General features: G+C 47.8%; 1 protein-coding gene across 4 annotated transcripts in view; it reads right to left on the bottom strand.

The window, feature by feature from the left end:
* GALNS (galactosamine (N-acetyl)-6-sulfatase) overlaps window positions 1-24,403 on the bottom strand; it is a 41,899-nt gene that overhangs the window by 10,228 nt on the left and 7,268 nt on the right. For 3 of the 4 annotated variants that reach the window (XM_039558105.1, XM_039558106.1, XM_039558108.1), the window contains 7 exons: window positions 23,544-23,610; window positions 23,311-23,438; window positions 22,445-22,584; window positions 21,180-21,283; window positions 14,978-15,114; window positions 12,376-12,478; window positions 4,674-4,795 (listed from right to left, as the gene is read on the bottom strand). In XM_039558105.1, the coding sequence (XP_039414039.1) occupies window positions 4,674-4,795; window positions 12,376-12,478; window positions 14,978-15,114; window positions 21,180-21,283; window positions 22,445-22,584; window positions 23,311-23,438; window positions 23,544-23,610 (801 nt within the window). Of the gene's footprint in view, window positions 1-4,673; window positions 4,796-10,436; window positions 11,123-12,375; window positions 12,479-14,977; window positions 15,115-21,179; window positions 21,284-22,444; window positions 22,585-23,310; window positions 23,439-23,543; window positions 23,611-24,403 lie in introns of those variants that run through there. The other variant, XM_039558107.1, reaches the window with a different exon arrangement.

The raw sequence follows: 24,403 nt of genomic DNA, 5'->3' as shown, positions 1-24,403 counted from the left end.
CTTCTCTCTCTTCCCCACAGCCAGGTTTGTGCCCTGAGCACTAAGGTGAGACTGGCAACTTTTCTATCAGATCCTTTCCCCTTTAGCTTCCCTTCAGGAGCTCCTTCCCTTTTTTTCTGGCTCCATAACCACTGCAATTACCTCTCTGATGATTTCCTGAATTTTCCATCTGCTCGAAATAGGCACTTGTGAGCTCTCTTCTTAATTAATGTGTTCTAAAATCATTATGTTCATCAACCAAGCCTTATCACTTCCATTTTCTTCCATAATAGTAAAATCCATTGCCCTAAGTAAAACACAGGAATTTTGATGTTCATAATTCAATAAACTCATTGCTCAGAGCAGAAGCTGCTACAAACCTGGAGTAAGAGCAAGGTGTGAGCAGGCTCTGCTTACCCTGTCCTTACTTGTTATTCAGCTTTGCACCTCTGGCTCAAACTGGCAGAATTTCAGAGATTTCTGTTATAAATTCTTTGGCTTTAAAAACAGTTTTCCTACTTCAGGCTGCATTAGGTATTTTAGTAACTGTATTTTTAGCTGTGCCAGCTTTGCTTTTTTTAATATATATATATGTGGGGGGGGGGGTGTATATATATATATATATATATATATATAAATAAAAAATCATTATTTTTGTTCTTCTTGACTGGTAAAGCAGTATTTTAGTAAATGTCTGTATAAACAATAACCTGACTCAGATAATAAATCTGACAACTGCTCGTGAAGATGGTACCAACAGATAATTTTACTGAATTTGTCACACTGGAGAAACAAGTTCCCTCGGTGGTACTTAGCACACACACCATAGCCCAAAGATAACAGAATACTGGCCAAGGAAAAAAACCTATCAGATCTTTTAGTTCTGCATTTGGATAAATTTGGTAACAAGGGCAGTTATTGCATCCACGGAGGAAACAAAGCCCTGCTCAGACTCAGGGAAATACTTCTGCTTTCTGTGCTGCCTAACACACATTCTTAGTTATGGTTTAAAGTTGAGAGCTATAAAAAAAGATATTTTCTGTCCCCCAGCCTGTACTGATCCAGGCAATCTCTCAGGTGACAAAGGCACAAAGGGTTCGTTTCTCACCACCAGGGATGAGGTAATTCCTACAGAACGGCCTAAAGGGGCCCCAGGAGAGCTGGAGAGGGACTTTGGACATGGGATGGAGAGACAGGACAGGTGAAGGGCTTCCCACTGCCAGATTAGATGGGATATTGGGAAGGAATTCCTCCCTGGGAGGGTGGGCAGGCCCTGGCACAGGGTGCCCAGAGCAGCTGGGGCTGCCCCTGGATCCCTGGCAGTGCCCAAGGCCAGGCTGGACAATGCTTGGAGCAGCCTGGGACAGTGGAAGGTGTCCCTGCCCGTGGCAGGGGTGGGACTGGATGAGCTTTAAGGTCCCTCCAACCCAAACCATTCCAGGATTCCATGATATGTCAAGGCAAAGGAGCAAACATAACTGTGTCCCTTGGCAGAAACTGAGGTGCAGGGGGGATCCAGCCAAACCCAGAGGGGCAGCAGCAGCAAGAGAAGTCCCAGCCCTGCTGTTCCCAGAGCAGCTGAGGGCAGGGATGCAGCACAAGGAGGGAAAACAAGTGCAGGGTGCCAGATGGCTCAGCCCTGCCAGACGCGTCCCCAGTACGCTGACAGGACCTGCCTGGAATTGCCTGAGCAGTTTCTGCACTGCATGGAAAGTGCTCCTGTGGGAGCTCCTTTGGCTGGGATTGTTTGCAGGCAGGCTCCAGGAAATGCAGCGAACCGTGGGAGGAAGAGGAAGGACTTGTCCTGCCTCACCAAGGAAGGCAGGGAGCTGAACATGTCACCTGCTGCCTCTGGATCTGGCAGGACTTGCATCCTCAGGCATCCCTTTAGCAGCCACTTCAAAAAAGACTGAAAAGCTTTGTTGGATTTTTGGAAAAAGAAGTTATTTCTATCCACTCATCTTCCTAATGCAGAGTAACAGAATCATGGAATGGTTTGGGTGGGAAGAGACCTTAAAGCTCATCTCGTTCCAACCCAAGCAGTGGTGGGCTTGGCAGGGCCAGGTTAAAGGCACTTGATGGTCCTAAAGGTTTTTTCCAGTCTTAAACATTCCCTGAATCTGTGAAATTGCAGCCTTGAAGAATTGTCTCTGCGTGTCCTGCAGGACAGGGTGTTGCTGCAGGCGACTGAGCTGCTGATTCCTGGGATTCCCTGGCTCTGAGATCCCAAATCTAGAAGCAGCAAATCCCTCTGGAGGTGCCTGTGATGCCAGGCCTCCCTGAGCAGCACTGACACCCACTGCTGGTGCCTTTGCACGTGACCCCGCTCCAAATTCATGTAAATCAAGAGAGATGAGAGATTGTTAAAATTATTTCAAGGGAGAAGAAAAGGCTGCACTAAATAAGGAATAAATGTAATAGAAAGTGAGCAAAAGCAGGCAGGGAGAACAGAGCCAGCATGTAGGGACAGACAGATGCAGGCTGGGAGGAGGATGCTGGATTCCCTTTGGAGAAACATTAGTGTCGGGACTCCCAGCAGGCTCCCTGCCAAGGGGGATAATTAAGCTAAATAAAAATACACACCAGGAACAGCTCCACAAATGAGGATAATTTAATTACCACATTCGATAGAGGAGACCCACTTCCCATGAGTTTTCCATTGTGACCAGAGAGGAGACAATAGCAGCAGAATGTGCTGGAGAAAGGAAGAGTGGCTTGCTAAAAAGAGGGTTTCTATTAGGGGCTGCATAATAAACACCAGCACAGCTCTCCATAATCGGGGCATAATCTTGCCATAAAATTCAATCAAAGCAACAGCTTGTGAATATCCAAAAAATCAATGCAGCCATATGAGAAATGATTGCAGATGGAACCCTGGAATTTGTTTCAATGCTCACTCCATGGTGGTGGGAAGGAACAGAGAAATCACAGGGAAGCAGGTGCTGCAAACACCTCTGAGGGAAGAGCTCCTCTGCCTTGAATCCAGAGGAAACACAAACACTGTCACAGAATCCCAAACACAATGTGAGTATTTAGGGTTGGGAGGCAGTTCTAGAGATCATCCAGTGCAATCCCCTGGCAAGGCAGGGTTGCCTGGAGCAGGTGACACAGGTGACAAACACAGGAGGCGAGCTACAGTTCAGTCACCGCTACCCCTTTGTTTGATTTTTGGAAAAAGTGGTTATTTCTGTACACTCATTTCCTAAAACAGAATCACAGCATCCCAGCCTGATTTGGGTTGGAGGGGCCTTAAAGCCCATCCTATTCCACCCCCTGCCATGGGCAGGGACACCTCCCACTGTCCCAGGCTGCTCCAAGCCCCAATGTCCAGCCTGGCCTTGGGCACTGCCAGGGATCCAGGGGCAGCCACAGCTGCTCTGGGCACCCTGTGCCAGGGCCTCCCCACCCTCACACAGGGAGGAATTTCTCCCCAATATCCCATCTATCCCTGCCCTCTGGCAGTGGGAAGCCATTCCCTGTGTCCTGGCACTCCAAGCCCTTGGGAAATAAAACAGTTGTTAAACTGCCCAGCTCTCGCCTGGAACCCCAGCCCAGTTTAGTTCCACTGAGCTGTATTTACAGCCCTGGAGCTGCAGCTGTGCTTCACTCATTAGTGCTGGAATGCCGTGGAAGCAGAGCTCCCAGAGAGCTTTACCCACTGCCTGATGCACCTCCAAAGTGCTCTGTTAAGCTAGAGAGAGAATGGAAATATTTTCCCTCCCCTCCTCTCTCCAGTGAAAACATTCAGTGGACAGCACGGGCTCAGTTCCTCTGGAAGGAATAGGCTGAGTGTGTCCACTCAATTATTCAAAACAGTTGAGTAATTGCAGCCCTGTCAGCTCAGAAAACATCTCTGCCTCTCCAGGCTGCTGCACAAACCCAGTTCTGGGCAGGCAGTCCCAGCAGCACTTGTTCCCTCTGGATTTATTTCCACACTCTCCCAGTCGGAGCCACTGGTGAGGGATGAGGCTGCTTGTCCGTGGATTTGCTGCAGGGAGGGAGGGAAGGAGGTGGGGACACCTTGGGAGCGTTTTTGGAGGTGGCAGGGCTCTTTGTGGGCTCTCCTGGCTGCTGCCTGCATAAATCCATGCGGGAATCTCTCAGGGCATGGTGTGTGCCAGAGATAAACATTACAATAGCAGGCTTAGAGAGAGGAAAATGGATTCAGACAGCCAGGAGAGCCCGAGGCCAGAGAGCAGGGTTGGGCACAAAGTCCTCTTGCTAAAGACCCTCTGGAGAAGCTCCCTTGGCCAGGGTAGGAGACTGGAAGGTTACCAGTCTGCCCTCCAGAGATTCCAGCACCACACACCACTGCTTGTTTCTTCCCTGGCCCCAAAACTCCCAGTTCCAGGGCACAACTCCCCAGCAGCTCTGTTTGACTGCACAGCTGTGCTGCACTCAGCCCTGTCCTGCCCAAAAATGGGGGTTTCCCTCCTCCCTGAGGGGCTGCAGGACACAGAACAGGAACAACCAGACTGACAAGTCCGTGTGCACGCCCACCTCACCTGCCCACCTGGAAACAAGGTTCGGTCCTTTCTCTTTCCTGAGGAAAAGCCTCAGCAGGAAAGCCATTATTTCCCAGAGTGGCTTTCTGGGACAGTTTTTAAGCAGATTTCAAGAACCAGGTAGCAAAGCAAATGAATTTTGAATGCTGACACTGCTGAGTTTTCATGAAACCTCATGAAGTGGCTCACCTCAATGGGAACTTCTCACCAGGGTCCCTGCCCAGGTGGAAGAGCAATGGCAGGTAGGTGTGCTCCTCCTGGGTGTGCGTTGTCACTCCAGACACACTCTGGCCAGGACAGAAATCAATGCCCTGCAGGAAAAAGGAGAGAGGTCATCAAAGGTGATGCAGGGCAGGCAGCAAAATCTGAGTTGATGCCACTTTCTCCAGCACTTTGCTCCAAAACACCAACGAACCTCAGAATTATTTTAAACCAAGAGTGCAGTCTGCAAAACACATTCTGAGCTGGAGGGGTAAAATAAGGTGACCAAGTGGTGTGGCACTGACATAAGAGCTGAAGCAAGGCCGTGAATTCTTGTCTTATAAAAATATAATCCCAATGAAATATTCATTAAAATGAAATGGCAGAACAAAAGACAAAGAGGTGGAAGCATTTAATCATTAAAATTCTGCATGTGGGAAGTGTTTTCTCTCTGGTTTTTAAGGCTTTGGAACGCTCCAGGAAGATGGGATCGCTTGGCACTTCTGATCAAAACCAAAATCCCAGGAGAAACATCCAGACACCCTGAGAGGCAGCAGGCACCTGCCAGCCTCCCTGAAAACCCCCCTGCCAGCACCTCAAGGATCAGTTTCTCTGAAGAATGAAGCAAATCTGGTTAATTTTTAAAAAAACTGGTGTGGTTTTGATTTGATTCATGGCAAACTGGTATTGAGGGACTCAGCTGGCCCTGGCCATGCCAGTGGGGATGAAGGGAGTGGAGACATTCCCACATTCCCGTCTCTGACAATCTGGGGGGGCACAAGGTGGGGTTTTCCCTGCAGCAGCAGTGGATATGAAGGGCACAGGTACTGGGAATCTCCCGGGGAGAGCAACTGGGAGCAGCAAGGGGTTAAGTGCTCGCTGGGCACCAGAGTTGCCATTTCCATCTGCCCCGAAGCCCTGCCAGCTCCTGCTCCCCTCCCAGCCCTGATTAGCCAGTTGGGAGCTCCCTAATCCCTGGCCTGCAGCCTCCAGGGCCAACAGAGCCCATTTAAACCCCGGGAAGAGCCAAAAATGCAAAAGCACTCATTTCCCTGAGAAGCCAATAAAGCAGGGCCCCACCAGCCCAGCGAGGCCCGGCCCCAAATGGACTTGTTAAAGCTGGGTTTTACAATTCCAGCTCCCACGCTGTTCCTTACAATCCCCAAAGTGCCCCGAGACACGGACAGAGACATGGAGAGCAGGTAAATGGGAATGTTTCAATGGAAGTGGGAAAGCAGCTGTAGCATTTGCTTATAAAACAAACTGAAAAGGCTCTCTACAGATGTTGGTAGGATTTGATTGGCAAACAATTTTCTAAAAATATCCCATGTTTTTAATGGACAGCTGGTCAGTGGAGCAGTTAATATTCTGCTTTTCAATAAAGCAAGAAGTTTAGAAGCCCATGAAATCCCATTTATCTGCACAGAGCTATAGATTCCTGAATCACTGACTGGAAAAATAAGGGAGTTGCTTGATAGGTTGGAGTGGCCCTACCAATAATGGACTTTAAATGGATACAAAACTGATTGACCTTTCCACCCTGTGACGCCACAGGCCTCTGAAACACACAGGGAAAAGAGATTTTTGTGGGTTTTTTTCTCCCCCACAAAAGGACCAGCTAATGAAAAGGTATCAAAGCCTCCATAACATCCAAATTATAATTTGGATGCAAATCAAACAAGCAATTTAATTAAGAGCCTGCTAATTGGTACAATGCTCCTCGGCTGCGAATGCTTCAGTGTGAAAGATTTTCGTCTCTCGGGTGTTTGTTTAGACATTGCTCTGTTTCTATTTTATCTCGTGTTTCCTAGGAAATCCTTGTAGCCCACACTCCAAAACTCAATCCCAAAGCTTCCCAGGAAAGAAAGTGCTGGGACAATTTGCCTGATGCCACCAGCCCAAAGCTACCTGTCATTCTAATTTAAGCACTCAGTGCCCTCTTGAAAAGCAGTCTAGTGGAGAAAAATCAAATAGGTAAATAAATAAAAACCCAAGAATACCATTTTAGGACATTTCTAAGGCATTCCAACTTTATCCCTGCAAATGAAATGGAATATTGCTATTTTTATGTCCTGCGTGAGAGTCAATATTCAACCTGCAGAGAGAGCTTCAAGGATTTTCTGTTCATCAACAAACGAGTAAAAAAAAAAGATATAAATATATAAAATTCAATATTATTTCTTTTGTACAGATATGGTGATGTCTGGAGCTGGAGAAGAGCCAAGGGCTGCCTAAGCCTGTCCTACCCACCAAGACACCACCACCCAAAACCAAACTGTCCTGTTGCTCCCTGGAAGCTGTTTATTGTCAGACTAATGGCATTAATTGTTATTGCTGATAACAACACGCAGGGATCAATAGTTTAAGCACATTCCTAATATTTGTCCCTGCTCCCTGTCCAAGGTAATGGATGGAGTCCCCACCCCTGGAGGTGCTCAGGGAAGGACTGGAGGTGGCACTCAGTGCTCACACCTGGGGATCGGTCACAGGTTGGACTCCATGACCTGGAGGGCTTTTCCAACCTCCAGGATTGTGCGATTTGCAGGGATCACTGATCAAACACAGCACAAAGGTCACTCCCTGTGTTTCGGCAAACTCTTGGAGCTTTTCTCCGTCACAAAAGCCTGAAAGCCAAACCAGAAGCTCCTGTCTGGAGCATCTCCTGCCTTCTAAGGGAGCCCACAGAGAGCATCAAGTGGCACCAAGAACAGCTCAGCTCCTGCCCAGCTCAGTGTTTTGCACCACCACATAAACCCGTTTGCTGCAGGAGAGATTCCAACAATCCTTTCCTTCATTTATTCTGATTAAAACATAACATTCCCTGCCCACCAGGTGAGCCTTTCAGCGATCACCCTCCCTGTCCTTCTCAGCAATCACACAGCCCGGCTTGTTTTTGCATCCCTGGGCTGCAGCAGCCTTTAGTTGCACAGCTTTAATTTCCAGAGCAAATGGCCCACAGATGCTGTGTCAATATAGACATGAGACAAACACAGCCGGTTGCCAGTTTGGGCTCGCGGCCAAGAGATGGAATCACCACTCGTGTTAACGGGAGCCCTCTGGCAATCGCTCAGCCTGGCTCCAGCCCAGCCGCTCCGCCTGGCAGGCGGCACCTCGGGCTGGAGCCACACCAGCCGGGCTCTGCCTCCTGCTCCGCTCTCCTCGCTCCACCAACGCCACCCAGGGCACCAAAGCCAGGGTAACACCGCAAGGAGAAGAGCGCAGCTGTCAATGGAAGCCGGGAATGTCGCTTCTTGCTGTTTGCCACAGCACAGGTGTCCTTGCTCTGCCGGTCATTCCCGGTGAGATCCTCCTTGGGATGAGCAGTCAGCTCCAAGTGTGGGTGCCAAGCTTCAACCCCCGTGCACCCAAAATTGCTTCTAATGTGTTAACAGGCTGGAAGAGCCCCCCGGAGATGGGCAGCCCCCGGAGATGGGCAGCCCCCGGAGACGGGCAGCTCAGCGAGCTCCGATCGATGGCTGGTTCATACGCTCAGAGGACCACAATCAAATGTCATTATTTGTGAGGTTCTACTTGACTTCACATCCCCTGCGCAGAAAAGGCTTTATCGATCCCTTCACGTGGAGGAGAAGGGCAATCACAGAGCCTGACTGGAATAACCCCTTTGGCATTTCGCATTAAAACAATAGCGGCTGCTGGCAGGCGCCTCCACCCAGCCTTTAAAGTCACAGGAGCGCTCAAGGAACCCCACTGAAGGCTCCGAACAAGCTGACAGCACAAAGGTTGATGTTATCAGCCCCTCTCCGACAACCCAAGGGCGTTTGCCACGTTTTCCCCTTAATTATTTTCTTCCCTTCTTGCATCAGTGCTCTTGGAAGGTACAAGGGCTGTTCTGTGCTGGATACTCTTGGTGGCAGGCAGAGAAAAGGAAATTTCCTTTCTCCTGCTACCTCCTATTCCTGCCTCCTCTATGCAGCATTAAATTAGGAAATTCCTGAGGATTTGCTGCCTACTCAGGTAAATTTATAGAAAACACCCGTTTTTCCCCCTTTCAGACTCCTACTTCCAAAAACCCCCAGGATTTTACAGGTTACTTCCAGTAAAAGTCCTGTGTGTCACACTGTCCAAGAGGGATCTCCCCAGGTTTATCCTCAGTTCTCCCTTCGCCCCTGCACACGTGGCTATTTTTATCACTGCTGATTTTTTCTACAAGGAAAAAAAAGGTGAACAACAATGGAAAAGCTTTCTACCCACCAGTGCTAGAGCACCAGGGACTCAGCCCACATGCAGGAGGGAGATTTCTCTGCCTCTGTCGAACTGTTTAAAAATACAAACACATTTTTCAAGTCAGGCTTCCTTTCATCTCTCTCTGTCCCATTTATCACCTCTTGAATGTCAGAGATGTCAAATTATGTAAACATGAGCCACCTATATAGATGGAAGCCAGGTAAACAGCTCCTAATAAGCATCCTGTGCAATCCACAGGGAAAATGTCCCACAAAATGCTTACTCCCACTTGATTCTGTAGAGTGAGCCTTCCCTTTATGCTTTCAAGAGACCACCCCCTCAAGAACCAAGAAATCCAGTTAATCCAGCAGAAAAGGCAGCATCAAGGTATCCTCCAGCACTGAGAGAGACTACAAGACTTCCTGACAGGAGTCAGACTAGAGAAAAAAAATGGCTTGGGGGTTAAAAAATAAACAAAACCTGGGAAGAACAGAAGAGCACAATTCATCTGTGTGTCAGATGACAAGTCCTAATCCCAGGCCATAAGGCAGAGGATGCAGACCAGTAAGGGCATGTTTCTGTCGTGGGACTTGAGGATGACTGTAAACCTGTGTGCTGCCTGCATGGGATGTTTCCAGAGTAAATATTCCGAGTGCCATATGGAGAGGAGCCTTCAGATCCCTGCTCTGCTTTCCTAGGCTTTGCTTTCTGCAGGCTGTGTCTCTCTGGTACGTTTTTATTTGTGTGTACATTCTTTATTACTGAACCAACTCACGCCCCAGTCAAACACAGCTTTCCAGGTGAGGGGCCACATCCTCCCTCGCCCATCCTGGTCATCCTAAACAGACCCAGGACAGGCACCAGCTCCCCATTTTCCAGCATCAACATGAAAATAGGGTTCTGGCTGCGTTAATGGGATAATCTCACCTAAAAGTCAAACAAAAACGTGGATTAAACCCAGGGCAAGTTTTCTGTACCAGTGATTTCCCACACAGCCAATTACCAAGGGAATGCTGGAAGTGAAAGGAGGTCTGGCTAAACCCTGTCTGTCAAAATCATGAAATATTCACCTACCCATAAAACAAACCTCTTCAAAATGTGCAGGCAGCTGTTTTGCCACATCTGGCCAACTTCAGCTCTCTTTCCAATGGATGACAACAAAACCACATATCCCAGGTCTGAGTGGGGACCTTCAGACACAGAGTTTCATATCTGGAAGTCTTCACAATTTGGAAAGACCTCTGACGATCATACAATTAACAAATCCTCATTAGCTCGAGTTCTACTGGGATGGCAAATCAAACTTATTGAACAAACAGGCCAACAGTCAGAATTCCAAATGCCACAGATGTGCATGGATTTATATTTGTTTTTCAAATGGAATTAGCAAACAAAGTGGCCTTTTTGATTCCAGAGTCCAACATCAACACAGCTGGGAAGCCCAGTCACTGAAAGAGGGAAGTGTGTTGCAAGGTGAGCTTAGAAACTCCTCCAACAGGGCTGGGAACTGTGGAACTGCTCTGCATTCTGATTTATTTCTATTTTTAAACTTGCGAGGTTTGTAATTAATGGCTCGAGGACATGAGGAGAATTGGAACAAATCTCAGCCTCAGCTTCCTCTGCATGTTGTTAATGGCTGCTCTGGCCACTAATGTGCTCCAATTTTCCCCACATCAAGCTCATGTGATCCAAGCTGCAGGAAAGAGAGTGGATTTGTAATCGTCTCTCTGATGTACAGGATAATTGCTGACTTTTATCAGACAGCAGTTAAACAAAGACTCGGAAAGAAATAAATATTCCTTAATTGCAGCACTGCCACTGCTCACAGTGGGAGAGCCTCTGGAAGGAGTAGCTGGTCCCCATTATCACTGTTACACACTCAGACATGTAGGGGTAAGTTTAGTTCCATGGAGGGGTTTATTTATTTCCCAACTGGGGCTGGAAGTGTGGCTATGTGCTTTTATCACCACGGAGAGCAAGAATTCCTGTGGGAATTTGCCACGCTCATGGCAAGAGCAGGAGGCCACCCCTACACCAAACACAAGGACAGAGGAGCTCCCAGTTCCTCCCACCCAGGGAAAACCCTCCACGGGTGATAAACAGGTTTTACTCACACACAAGACAAACAAATGATCTCATTTTATCTGTGTGGAATTAGCACTGAGACAGAACATAAAATACATTTCTAGAGCCAACTTTCCTTTCCTCCTCGCTCCCTGTAAAACAAGCTCTGACTCCTGGAGCACTGCAGTCTGAAAAAAAACAAACACACACATTTACAGCCCTGAATGTAAACGACTCCCTTGGAGCTGACACTTCCTTCTACCCCTCAGGACATCCCAATGAAAGAATCCCTGCACTTTTATATCCACAAATGTCACCAGCACTTAGTTCTGCACCTGTGATGCCTTGAGGACCTTCCATAAGTTCAAAAAAAGAAAAAAAAAAAGGCATTAAAAAAAAAATCATGCAAACAATCCCTCCCCAAGCCCAGGCTGCTGCCAGGATTGCTGAGAGCTGGGCCTTAATGCACTGGGTTCCTGTCTGAGGGTACCTCCAGCAAGGCACACGAGTGAAGCTGCCACTCAGCAAATGCCCCAGAGTTTAGAGCCCAAGAAAGACACAAACCCAAAAGGAAATAATAGTGCTTAACATCTAACTGTGAGGAGATCAGCCAGGAAGTGAATAAATAAGAGAAATAAAATGTTTCACACAGCGTGATGTGAGCTCACAAAAGTACTGATAACAGGTTAAACACATTTATTTCACTGTTTTCAAGCACTGCTGTTCTCTCCACTGGGCCTTTCCTACAGCTTTCCTTTCAAACCATCACAAACCCAACAAACTCATCCCAGTTCCATTTCAACAGTTCAGGGCACCAGGTGTTTTGTGCCAGGAATTTGGAGGTAAGTGGTCAGTGTGGCATCAGGCTCCAGAACTTCCCAGAATCACAGAATATCCCGAGTTGGAAGGGACCCACGAGGAACAGGGAGCCCAACCATAAGGGGACACCTAAAAGCTCAGAATTCAGCAGGGAAAGTTCAATACTAAGGGGGATTAAGTGCTGATTAAAGGGAGCCTCCTTCAGAACAACTTGGAATTTGCTCATTTTCCTCTCTTTGTCCCTGATTTCAGGAGAGGGGGTGTGTGAGACCAGTCTCCTTTGTTTTTTTAGGAACATACAATTATTTAGGTTGGAAAAGCCTCAGAGACCATCGAGTCCCATTGTTCCCCCAGCACTGCCAAGGCCACCACCGAGCCATGTCCCCAAGTGCCACATCCATATGGCTGATAAATAGGGGGACTGGGACTCCACCACCTCCCTGGGCAGCTGTGCCAGGGCTGGACAGCCCTTTAGGGGCAGAAATATTCCTGATATCCAACATAAACCTGCACAGCAGCCCTGGTAGCTCTGACGAGCCTGAAGCATGGTGACATCCCCCAATGGAAAGGGTGCCTGTCCCCAGGATCCGGTGACTCCAGGGACAGGTCCCTGTGCCGTTACCTTGCTGTGCTCCTCCCAGGAGTTGCTCCAGGTCCAGTAGTGAGCTTTGTAAAGCCCAGCTCTCACTGCCATCAGCTCGTTGCCACGATAATAGAAAATGGGCCTGCAAGGAGAGCAGAGCTGCATGAGAAACACCAACAGCCCGGGCCCAGCCTCCTGATAAGGGCCACAAACCCCTTAATGGCATCTGACTTCCCATGTGGATATCAGGCAGGAACAGGCTGCCTCCTAATAGTCTCCTCTGCAAGGTTTTCAATTAACATTTCTTAAAGTGCTCATCAAGTTGAGAGCTCACACGGTGCAAGAATGAAACATTATCCAGCTTGGCTGCCAGTGATTGTTAATCCTTGAACTCTCAGCCCCTGGGATTTCCTCTGGAGCGTGGCGGTTTCAACGTCAAACAGCTCTCAAGTGCCTGGGTGGGAGGGGAAAAGTGGGATTCACGGGCTCTGGGATGCTCAGCCTCCTCTTCCCAGCAGCTCCACAGCTCTGCCATCGAGCTGTCAGTGTCACACGGACAGGGTGGCCGGGAGGACACCAGCTGCTGGCGTGCTCTGGATGACATCTCTGAGAAACTCCATATGGAAAAACCTGGCAGCCAGACCTGCTGTGCTTTTAACTCCTATCAATTTTTTCCCCCCAAACCTCACTTTGCAGCATGTAAACACACTGTTAAAGCTGCATTTGTTCCCAGAGGTTTCCCTAATTAATAATTCATCTGGGAAATGCATCTCACTCGCTGCATCTGTGCACTTCCCTGGGCATCCCAGCAATGTTCCTGTCAGTTTTCCCAACAAAACACTCCTGGTTTGTTTGAGGGAACAGCACAAAATTTTACTGGAAGGGACTGTCTGCAGGAGAGGGGGTTGATTTGTTGGTGCAGCTCCTCACACGAGGTCGGCTCTTCTCTCCAGCTGTTTTGGGCTGCTGAGAGGACACGAGGGCAGAGCTGTTTGTCACTGTCAGGGGGGGCCCTTTGTCTTTCCTTCTCAGATGCCATCCAAAAACGACTCACTCCGGTGATGCCACCTTGAAAAACCTGTCCCTAAATGCAAGGTGAAATTTAAATATCCCTGTCTGAATGACAGCAGTGGCCTTAGAGCTCTTTCAGCCTCACACAAACAACGAGCCTCCCTCCTTTGTAACCACGAGCTGCCACCAGGAACAAGGGGGAAACAACTTGGTCCCCAGGAAGAAGGGGAAGCTGCTCCCAGAAGGGCCCATTCCTGCATCCTTAACACACCTGGAAGTGAAATAAAGGCAGCCAGAGACCTGCCAAACTGCAGCACCTGATCTGAACCAGTCCCATCAACAAAATCTCCCAAAAATATTCCACCAAGTGCTCCAGCCTCCTTTTCCTTCCCATGAACACTCAATCTTTGACCAATTATGTCCCCCTTTGACTGAAGGTTTTAGGTTTTTCCTTTTTGAAAAAATACATTTTTTATTTTGAAGGAGGATTCCAGCTTGTACTCAATATTCTGATACACATGATTTCTTTTTTCCCCCCCCATTCACTTTTTCCTTTTTAAGCTTAAAAGAACACAACAACTGCATCTTCTGGAAAGTTTCTGGGGAGCTATGAAAACTTCATCTTGGTCAGGTCTAGGGGAAAAAAAAAAGAAGGAAAAAAAGAAGGAAAAAAAAGAAGGAAAAAGCCACAATGTGCTTTAAGTGACTGTTATTGTAACACAAACAAGGGGTTGGTGCCTGCACTGAAATTCCCTTTTAAAACAACAAAGAAACTTTCCAAACTTCCAGAAAATGGGCCAGGCTGCATTTGAGGAACCTGCAAGGCTCCTGTCAGGTAACACTCAGGTGTGCTCCTTGCTTAACAGGCACAGGAGGAATTTCACAGCACAAAGGCTCTTATCCAACGAAGAAAAGAACTCCAGAAATGTTTTCCATGCATAAGTTTCCTTGCTATCTCCCAAAGAATACGCTTGTAGCCAGATTTCCCAGGCTGCCAAATTCCTCACCAAAATCCCAGCTCCAAGACCTCTCTTGACCTCTGACAGTTCCAATAAAATATCTGTTGGCAGGATTTGCTGTCAGATCTCGGTGCCTGTGCCCAAGAGCTGAAAGTACACAAAGATTCCAGGTCTTCCACCCAAATCTATCCCTGCAGAAGCACTCCCAGATCCAGGACCTTGGGAAGAGGTGTGTTTCCAGGTCCTCTGCAGCAGCACAGCCTTTACCTCCCACCTCTGCAGCAGGACAAGCACCCAGCACACTCCAGGCTGCTTTTCCAGTGATAAATAATGGATTCTCCCCCAGCCAGGCTCCAGTTCTCAGGCTTTTATCTCCCCTACTGCCATATGTTGTTCCAGGGATCCCTGCTAACCCTGTGACATTTTCATCTGTCCCCAGACTCCACTGTATGGCAACATACCACATGTCAGGAATTCCCACCCCAGCTTGTTCCAGCGGAGCGGGAGCACAGTGGGAAGCTCTGCTGCTGCCCCACCTCACAGAGTGGGAGCAAAGCTGCACCCATTCAGTTTCTATTCAGTATCTGTGAGCTGGTGTTAAAAAAACCAGCCCTGAATTTGGCATCCCCTCAGCCAGGAGCAGGGCTGGCAGCTCGGGGATAATAACTGACCTGTCAATTAGCTTGCCCTGCAGGATGACAGGTAAAAGGTCGATGCCATCAATCTGTCTGTCACTGGGAGGCTGCAGACCCGCCAGGGAGAGGCTGGTGCTGAACAGATCCATCACACTGCCCAGCTGATGGCTGACCTGGAACAAAAAAATCAACAGAAACACATTTGCAAAGAGCCTTTCAGGAAAATCCATAAGGAAACAGGTTCCCTCCAAAGCTTCCTGAAAAGCTCTCCCTTTACACTGCTGCAGTCACCAGCAAACTCCTCTGAAAATAATAAAGCCAAGGAAACAACCCCTATTTCTCCACTTCCAGGGAGAATTTGCATTTTGATTCTTTTTTTCTCCATTTTCCTCTCCCTCTCCTCGCTCCTGTGTATCCCTTTTCCAGGAGCGTGTTGTCGCAGGGCTCAGCCTAATTTAGCAAATTCCAACTCATCCGTGGATTGAAAAATCAGCACTTACACCAAGGGGAAAAAAAGTCCTCTGTTTGTGCCCTTCTCCAGGTCATCTCTGGAGTCCAGAATACCCTGAGAGAGTTCCCAGAAAGCACAGGGATAGATGGATAATAACAAAAAGAGCCTGATGACTTCATCTGCAAACCATTTCCAACAATTCAAGAACTGTAAAGTTGCGGTATTTTTAGTCCATATTTTAATAAGGGAGGAAAACATCTGGGTTTGGCTTCAATGGAGATGTGCAAGGGGTTTTTTTCCCCTTCTTTCTTACTTAGAAGCCATACTCATCTCTCTGCTCTTAATTATTTATATTTTAAAACCCTACAAAGTCTGTTCTGCCTGATTCTTTCTGAATCTTTTCTCCCTCCCTGACCGTGGGAGCTGTTGTAGGGTGTTTAATTAGTCAGTGACACACTAAATTAAAGCAGATACTGCCAGATCAGGAGCACCAGGAGGCACCAGCACGAGATGTGACAGGGAAAGGGCATCTTCAGCCATAGCACTTGTTGGGAAACAAGAAACCATTGGATACAACCCCACATCTGTGAGTACCACAGCACTTTCTGACTAAAATCCAAGTCTAATCCCAACAGAACAATGTTGGGACTATCAAAGACTTTTTACCTCTGATTCCTTCTACTCGCAAACAGACCCTCGGCCTCTAAGCTGACACTAATTATTTAAATGCAACAAATGATGGCATGATAAATGAATTTTTGTGAGATACTAGCTCAAAAATAAAGGAAAACTGCTGTTTTTCCTGGGACACTAAGCCTTGTATTAAGAGACTGAGCTGAACAAACCGAGCACAAAGAAAGAATTAAGAAATTAAAAAAAACAAAAAACAACTGGAGAAAGCAACATGCAGGGGCCTAATTACAAGTTTAACATTACAATATCACATTACTTGATTACAGTCATTTCAATTTTTAATGGCTTTCATTCATCAGGAGGTGTTGGCAGGAACACATCTTATTAAAGCTGCATGCAGGAATCCTGCCACAATTCCTTGGGAGGAAACAAAGTGCAAAGCTTTAAGCACAAGAGGAAGCCTGGCCGTGGAAATCCCTGGGAAAGCAGCTGGATCAGCTGACCAACACCAACAGGTCCTGGGCACTCGAGTTCAGGATTTATCCGTGGGCACTGCCTGGGAAAGGTCCTGCTCAGCCTGGCCTTGGGGGCAGTGACAAAGGGAGATGCTTCCCAGAGAAGCTGTGGCTGCCCCAGCCCTGGAAGTGCTCAAGGCCAGCTTGGATGGGATTTGGAGAACATTTATTCCTTATTTTAGTGCAGCCTTTCCCTCTCCTTTAAATGATTTTAATCATCCCATCCCACCTCCCTGCTCCAGCAGGGCTATCCCAGAGCACAGGGCACAGGATGGCATCCTGGCAGCTCTGGGGTATCTCCTGAGGGAGACTCCACACGCCCGCTGGGCACAGGGGAAAGAAGCTCTGCCTCATGCCCAGGTAGAACTTCCTGGGATCAGTTCCTTCCTGTGCCATGGCTGGGCCCTGGGAGCAGAGCCTGGGCCCTGCTCTGTCCCCTCCCTGCACACGGACATGGCTGAGGGCCCCTCTGGTCCCTGCACACGGACATGGCTGAGGGCCCCTCTGAGCCCTGCTCTGTCCCCTCCCTGCACATGGACATGGCTGAGGGCCCCTCTGAGCCCTGCTCTGTCCCCTCCCTGCACACGGACATGGCTGAGGGCCCCTCTGAGCTCTGGTCCCCCAGGCTGGGCAGCCCCAGCTCCCCAGGGCTGGAGTGCAGGGCATGAGCAGCTCCCAGCACCTCAGGCCAGGCTCATTCCCAGCTGCAGAACTCCAGGGAAGAGCAGCTCGGACCCCTCCTGCTGCCCCCACCCCACACCCAGAGCCAGCCCTTGGCTGAGCCCTTTTGTAATCAGAGCTCTCACAATTTCTACATCTAATCCAAAAGTCACTTTTCCTGTTGTGGCTCCGTCCCAGCGCCTCAATCTTTTGATAAGAGGCAATCGCTGACCCCGGGCTCGTGCCTTTAATGTCACCTCATTTATCCAGAGCGTGGGGACAATCCTGGGGGGCCACCATGCTCCCCTTGTCCTGGCCCTTATTAACCAGCACCAGATGTAGATGACTCTCTTTAATCATCCAATTACGTTTCTGGTCTCAGACAACATTTTTGCCGTGAAGCAGAGAAAACTTCTTAAGGAAATTAAATGCCCATGCCACAGCCACTTGGATTTATCTGTGCTCTGCAGCACCACATTGAAGAAGGAAAAAGGGAAAAAAAAAAAAAAAGGTTAATATTTATATAAAACTTTGAAGTATTTTCAGAGGAAAAATAAAAAAATTACCATTTTTCTCCTGTCAACAGGGCTCTTTCATTCTAGCTGCCTTTCCCTTTTATTTATTTCATTTTTTTTTTAAAGAAAAGAAAAAGAAAAATCCAGAGAGGGCAACAGCCCAGAGAAAATAAATAATATATAAACGGAGGGAGATCAGATATTGCTGTATCAGTGAGGAACAGCCGGTATTACGCACGTAAGGACGGATTTTTTCCCCCCTCCTTCCCCCCCTTCTTTTTAATAAACTCTCAGTATCCACACAACGTCTTTAAGAAAATGAAATCCTTTTGCTGTGGGCCACGGCGCTGGAAGAAATAGTCCCCAGTGCTGTTATCAGTGCTTTCAAGCTTTAACTCTGAATCAAAGGCGACAATTAATAAAGTCGCCCCCGCCAGGAATGGAAAGGAGGAAAGCTAAATATTTGAAACTGGGTGAACAAATGTCAGGGTGTTTTTAAATAAAATCCTTTTACAGTTATCACAGCGAGCAGACCTGATATCCCTGTCTAATTCAATTTCAATTTGTGCCCCATGGGAGATAGGGAAGAAAAGGTTGCAATGCTGTCTTTGGGTTGATATGTTCTTTTCTCCTTCAGGAAGCAGGCACGAGAGAGGAAGGGGAGGAGGGCGAGGGGAGAGAGGAGGAGGATTCAAATACCAACAGAATATGTGGGGGTTTTTTTTCCAGCTGGATCCTTCCAGAAGGCAGATGTGATGTGGGGAATGTTGAAACGCTGATTTGTTGTGAATTCACCTGGAAAACGGAGCCGAGGAGGGAAGTGCAGCAAGGCTGTTTGTGTGTGAATAAATATTCCTGATGGGGGACCAGAACTCACTGAGTGTTGATGCCAAGAGCAACACAGACTCCTGAGGCATATTCCTCCTCCAAAAACCTGCAAACCAGCCAAATGCACCAATTATCCCAAGCTCCACAGGGAGCCTGGCAGGTGCTCCCACCCTGTCCCCTCACCTCTTCTGTTTAGGCCGGGGTGCTCCTTTATTTCAGCACATCACTGTGCTCTCTAATAAAAACAAAAACCCCAACCTGCTATATCAATAAAATTATTAACCAACTGCCAGGTAGAATCATGCAATGGTTTGGGTTGGAAGGGACCTTAAGGCCCGTCCTGTCCCACCCCTGCCATGGGCAGGGATACCTTCCACTGTCCCAGGCTGCTCCAAGCCATGTCCAGCCTGGCCTTGGACACTGCCAGGGATCCAGGGGCAGCCACAGCTGCTCTGGGCATCCTGTGCCAGGGCCTGCCCACCCTCCCAGGGCACAATTCCTTCCCAATATCCCATCTATCCCTGCCCTCTGGCAGTGGGAAGCCATTCCCTCTGTCCTGTCCTGGCACTATCTGCCCATATAAAAAGTCCCTTTCCCTCCTTGTCCCACGGCACTGGAAGGCTGCAATGAGGTCTCCCTGGAGCATTCCCATCAGCAGAAGGAGTTTTCCACCCAATAACTGCATTTCACTGACCAGAGACACGAGCTCTCCTTTCCTGGCTCCAGTTGTTGCACCTGAAACAGCTCCTGGCCCTTCCCTTGCTCCTCAAAAGGAACAACCACTGCACTGGGAGCAAATCCAGCGCAGGAAGGAGTTGACCCTTCAGCTCTGTGCTGAAGTTCAGATCTCCCAAGCCTCTGTTTCCTTCAACTCCTGAAAAGAAGGAGCAACGAGAGACTTTGAAGGGGCTTTCCCACATTTTACAGCTCCTTGGAGCGCACAGGACTGGGGCTGGGCAGTTAAAACTCCTCCAGAGGATGGGGAAGCTACAGCAAGGTACAGAAAAAAAAGCCAAAAATGTCGTGGTGGACACAAGTCTCTCACCTGTGGTCAGGGCTGCTGAGGGAGCAGTGCTGGAGCCTCGAAGGCAAGAACACAAGCAGAAAACACAGGTGAGTTTCTATTACACAGTTACTGAGCAGCAGCATCACACTGGGAGCAAAGCAGCACATCCTGAGCATGGAGAGCAGCACTGGCTCCCCAAGGCCCCCACGGAGCCCTTGGGAGCCCTGGCACACACCTGGCACACACCTGGCACCGGGAGCACCCCGAGCTGGAGCCCGGGATAACGAGGATTTAAAGCTCAGCACGTGCTTCAGGGTGATACTGGCATGGTGGAGGAGGGATTTTGGGTGCCTCCCAAAATGTGGGAGCTCCAGGCACGCTCTGCAGCTCAGCTGCCCAGCCCACCCTGCACACACAGCTCTGCAGAGCAATGCCTGGTCCCAGGAGCTCAAGCAGCAGCTCCCAAAAACTACCTGGGAGAGGAGTCCCAGCCAGGCAGGAAAGAAGCAGGCACAAGGATTTCTCTCTCCTCCTGTTCTTAATTATCCTCAGAGTTACTACAATGGAAAGAATTTTTAAATTTGGGCATTTTCTCGTCCCCATTTATAATGCATGTTTACTTTTAGCACATTATTTAGTTTGGACCCAGCAAACAAAACACTCAGCTGCAGTTTCATGTTCTCCTTTGCTAGCCCAGGGCTGTTGTACTTGGCTTGCAAAGGCTTTATGGAAATGTTTAAATTTAAACAAAAAGACTGTTTTCATTTCAAATTAGAAAAATAATAAACCATCCTTGGTAGGTTTGGTGAACTCTCGAAAAATAATGAAACCAAACCACCCTCCTGCCCTCAGCTGCAGATCTGAGCTGCCTCATGGTCCCTCCTAAATGTAAATGATAAATTATCATTAGCCTGCCTCAATTAAACCACCCCAATGGAATGCAACTTCGACAAATGTTTTATTTATGAACAGTCTGCAGGCTCAAGCACAGTGCCCAGTTAATGAAGGATCACTTTCTTCAGGGCTCAGAGATGCTCAGCAAGGGGAGGGGGCTGTGCTATCCCTGTGATCCCGGCCCGCAGCAGGATTGATTGCATCCCTCTGTAATGAGAGCTGGGACAAGGGGGGCTGGCAGTGCCACTGGGGGGTTATTTTGAAGTGATCATATCTGCATTTGTGTGCAGGCAGCACACAGCAATAATGTGGTGTCTGAGCCTCCCTGAGTGGAACTTTCATCAGGCACAACGTGAGAGATGTGAGAGTCAAACCACTTGGTACCTCAGGGCATGGAGAGTGTGGGTAACAAATTCCTGCTCTTTACACTCTGATTTGTTCAAACACATGAGAAATGTTGAGGTCCAGAAGAGTAAAGGGTTTGTTAAAAAGAGCAGGAAGACAAGACCAGAGCCAGGGTGCTCCCAGCAAAGTTGAGCACAGACCCTCTAAATGCAAATCTGCATTAAAATGGCACCGATTTCTGGGGCAGCAGCAGCAGCTCCTTATTTACACAAACCCCTGGACTTGGGGCACGGTAAAAGCGTGAAGCAAAGCCCACCAAGCCCGGCAAGGACCTCTCCACTCCCTGCAGTCCACCCGAGGCTGCTGAGAAGGGCCCAAAGCAGAGACTCACCCCTCCTGCAGGGATGTGGCCGGGCCACCAGGCAATCGCCGGCTCCCTCATGCCACCCTCGAAGGTGGTTTGTTTGCCACACAGGAAAGGCCCATTGCTTCCTCCTAGGGACAGAAAAGCAGCCTTAAAGCCCACAAAATACCAGCGTTTCAAAAGGACACTGTCACCCAGGTTGGTTTTAAATGAATTCTCATTTCTGCATGGCTGCTTCTTCAAACAACATGACCAGAGTTGGGTTTTTTGTCATTATTTCCTTGTTTGTTGTGTTGTGTTTTTGGGGTTTTTTTTTCAATATCCATTTGTGATGAAATTTTAGGAGTGTCTTTTCAGCACAGGGAGAAAGGGACAGTTAAACACACCTTGCTATCAACAACCAAGTGAAAAACAAACCCCCAACAAACAGGAAATACCTCACTGGTGTTCTTCCCTCTAGGGGTGTTAACTGCTGTCTGTAACCAAACCTGACACTTTCAGGCAGAAATAGCTTTTTTTTCATAATGATTTTCAATTTTAAAGTACCGGAGCAATATTAGAGGAAGGTATAAGAGTGAGAAAAATAATCCTGCATTTCCTGAATCACTCTCAGAGATGGCCAGAGCTCTGCAGGAATATCTGGAGTTTTAACCCAACCTTGGAGCTCAGGAACAACCAGGGAAGTCTCATGACTGACTCCAGGTCACACAAAGTCAAAGCCAGCTGAAATCAGAACTCAGGTTACTCCCTGCTCTGTGGTTCAATAACCACAAGACAAGTCTGCCTCCGAAGAGGAGAGAGCAGGTTCTAAAGTCAATTTGCAGTGATTTTCTCCAGAAAAACCCTCACTTGAACAAAAGAAAACTTGTGAGGTAACAAAAAATCATTTCTCTTCTTGATATTTTTCATGAGAGCTAAAGAATGAGAGACTCTTGAACGCTCTGTAATTGCTCAGAAGGCTGAAATATGCATTTGGCAGATGCAGAGTAAACACCCTGCTAAGTTACTGAGCCTGGTTCCAAATAAATTACAGAATATTCCCTCCCTGACAGTGCAAATACACACAGGTAACAGCAACACTGGGGCAGGAAAAATTCCATTTGGCCAAGGACACCTCCTCCAGCAGTGACCAGAAGCACTGAACATAAATTACTCTAAACATAAACACTCTGTCTTTTGAGGCTTCTCCTAACTCATAACACAGACCCCCCACACAGGTTTTTTTTTTCTTCTCATAGAGAGAGAGTTAAGCCTTGATTTGCCAAGCCCAGGTTTGTTCAGCTGAGCCTCACCTTGTTTGGGAGCTGAAATGAGAGCAGCCCCGTTATCAGAGGTGAAAAACACGAAGGTGTTCTCACTGATCCCCAGCTGCTGGAGGTGGTTCAGGATTTTCCCAACGCTGTCATCAATTTCCCTCACAGCATCCCCATACCTGGGGCAAAAGGAGATGCAAAACACTCAAAGCAGCAAAAAAAAAAGGGTCAGCACAATGTGTTCAGTGGACTTAATTTGTACCTGTGCTGCAGAAATCCTTCTCATGCATCAGGTTTTCTGCTGCCACTGCAAACTTGTGTCTCTGACCTGCAGAGAGCAGCCCCTCTGGGGTATTGAGGGTCAGAGTTTGCTCAGGTGTGAGCCCCTCTTGGACAGAGAAATTCAGGCATAAAATTCACAAACAGAGGCAAACCACCTTGCCACAGACTGGGAGGTAACAACATCGTTTTCCTTATGGTTAGAAACTCTTTGAAGCAACACTCCCAGTGTCTACAGAGCTCTTTGCCTCCTCCAAACTGCACTTTTAGGAGTGCTTTCCTGTTTGCTGGTCTGATTTATAGGCTTTTAAAACAGGCACTAATCATACAAAAGCCTTCTAAAAAATCATCTGTGCCACAGACAGCATTTCACTCCTCACACAACTGGCAAAGGAGCTTAGAGCCCCCCTCCTCCCCCTGGGGTCACATGATCTGCAGTTCAGATTAAAGCCAAATTATGGAAGAACAATCCAAGCAAATAATGCATTTCAGCACACACACACACACACTTGAGGAGTGATCCATCCCCTTGGATCTAGAACTCTGCTTAGGTTGCCTGTTCCAGCAGCACGAGGAATTAATTACAACAACCCCAACAAACCAATGTCCCCAAAAGCAGGACTTACAGCCCTCTCTGACTCGTGCCCAGGAACTGTTTGGAGGCATAAACAGGAGCGTGGGTAGCATCAATTGCCCAGTATAAAAAGAATGGCTGCTGGCTGGCCTGCTGCTTGCTAATAAAATCCAGAGCTTCCTGTAAACAACAATAAAAATGAATTTATCCTCTGCTGTTGAAATCTCTCCAAAAAAACAAAAGCATAAAGTCACCTTGGCTGAGAAGCCAGCACTAAAATAGTACCTGCAGGTAGAGCTGAGTCAAGTTGGCTTCACCTGTCTTCAGATCAATTTTGAAATCCTCATAGTATCTTAAGATAAAAGGAATCAGAGAGGGAAAAAAATCAATCCTAAGGAATAAACATCACAAAATGGATTTTTTCCCCTTTTAAGGAATTTCTCCCCTGTGTAAGGAGGTGACAAACAAGTCACAGTCAACACTCAGCAAACTCTCTCCAGATGTGAAAAATATGTCACCATAATTGTTCTTACGGGAGAAAGTGGTGACACAGCTTGATCCAAATTAATGACTTCAAGTTTTGGACAAACCTGAGGGACTGGCCTTTTGCTGTTAAGCTGTTAGAAAAGGGGCAAAATGCTTAAAAATCTCATGGTGCTTCATAGAGAGCTGGGAAGAATGTGAATAAAAATTCAGAAGTACAGAACAACTTTCAGTAAAACAGAGAAATCCTGGAAGCAGAACCTGGGAATGCTTTGGAAACATTATTTTAGAGGGACCTTTAGCCACCAGTAAAGCAGAGAAGGACCTGGGGAAGTGCTCAGGGGAGTAACAGCAGTGAAATGAGATGATACCAGAGTGAAAAATGAATGGACAAGAAGGGCACAGACTGGGAACACGGAACGGAGTTATGCAAACACACAAAATGTTATTCCAAACAGGAAGAGAAGGAACAAAGAGGTCTTTCAGTACAGAATGGGAGCAGCTTCCAAGAGTGCAGTGAAATCCTCACAGGAAGCCTTCGGGGTGCCAGGGATGAGCAAACAGCTCTGGGAGGGCAGCTCCACATCCCTACACTGTCCACATGCAACTTCCAGGTTAGTCTTGGTGCTTGGACCTTTATTAACCACAGAATCACGGAATCT

The sequence above is a fragment of the Corvus cornix genome, chromosome 11 (genome assembly GCF_000738735.6).
Source record: "Corvus cornix cornix isolate S_Up_H32 chromosome 11, ASM73873v5, whole genome shotgun sequence".
Classification (NCBI taxonomy): Eukaryota; Metazoa; Chordata; class Aves; order Passeriformes; family Corvidae; genus Corvus; species Corvus cornix.
This window is presented reverse-complemented; position numbering and strand designations above follow the sequence as displayed.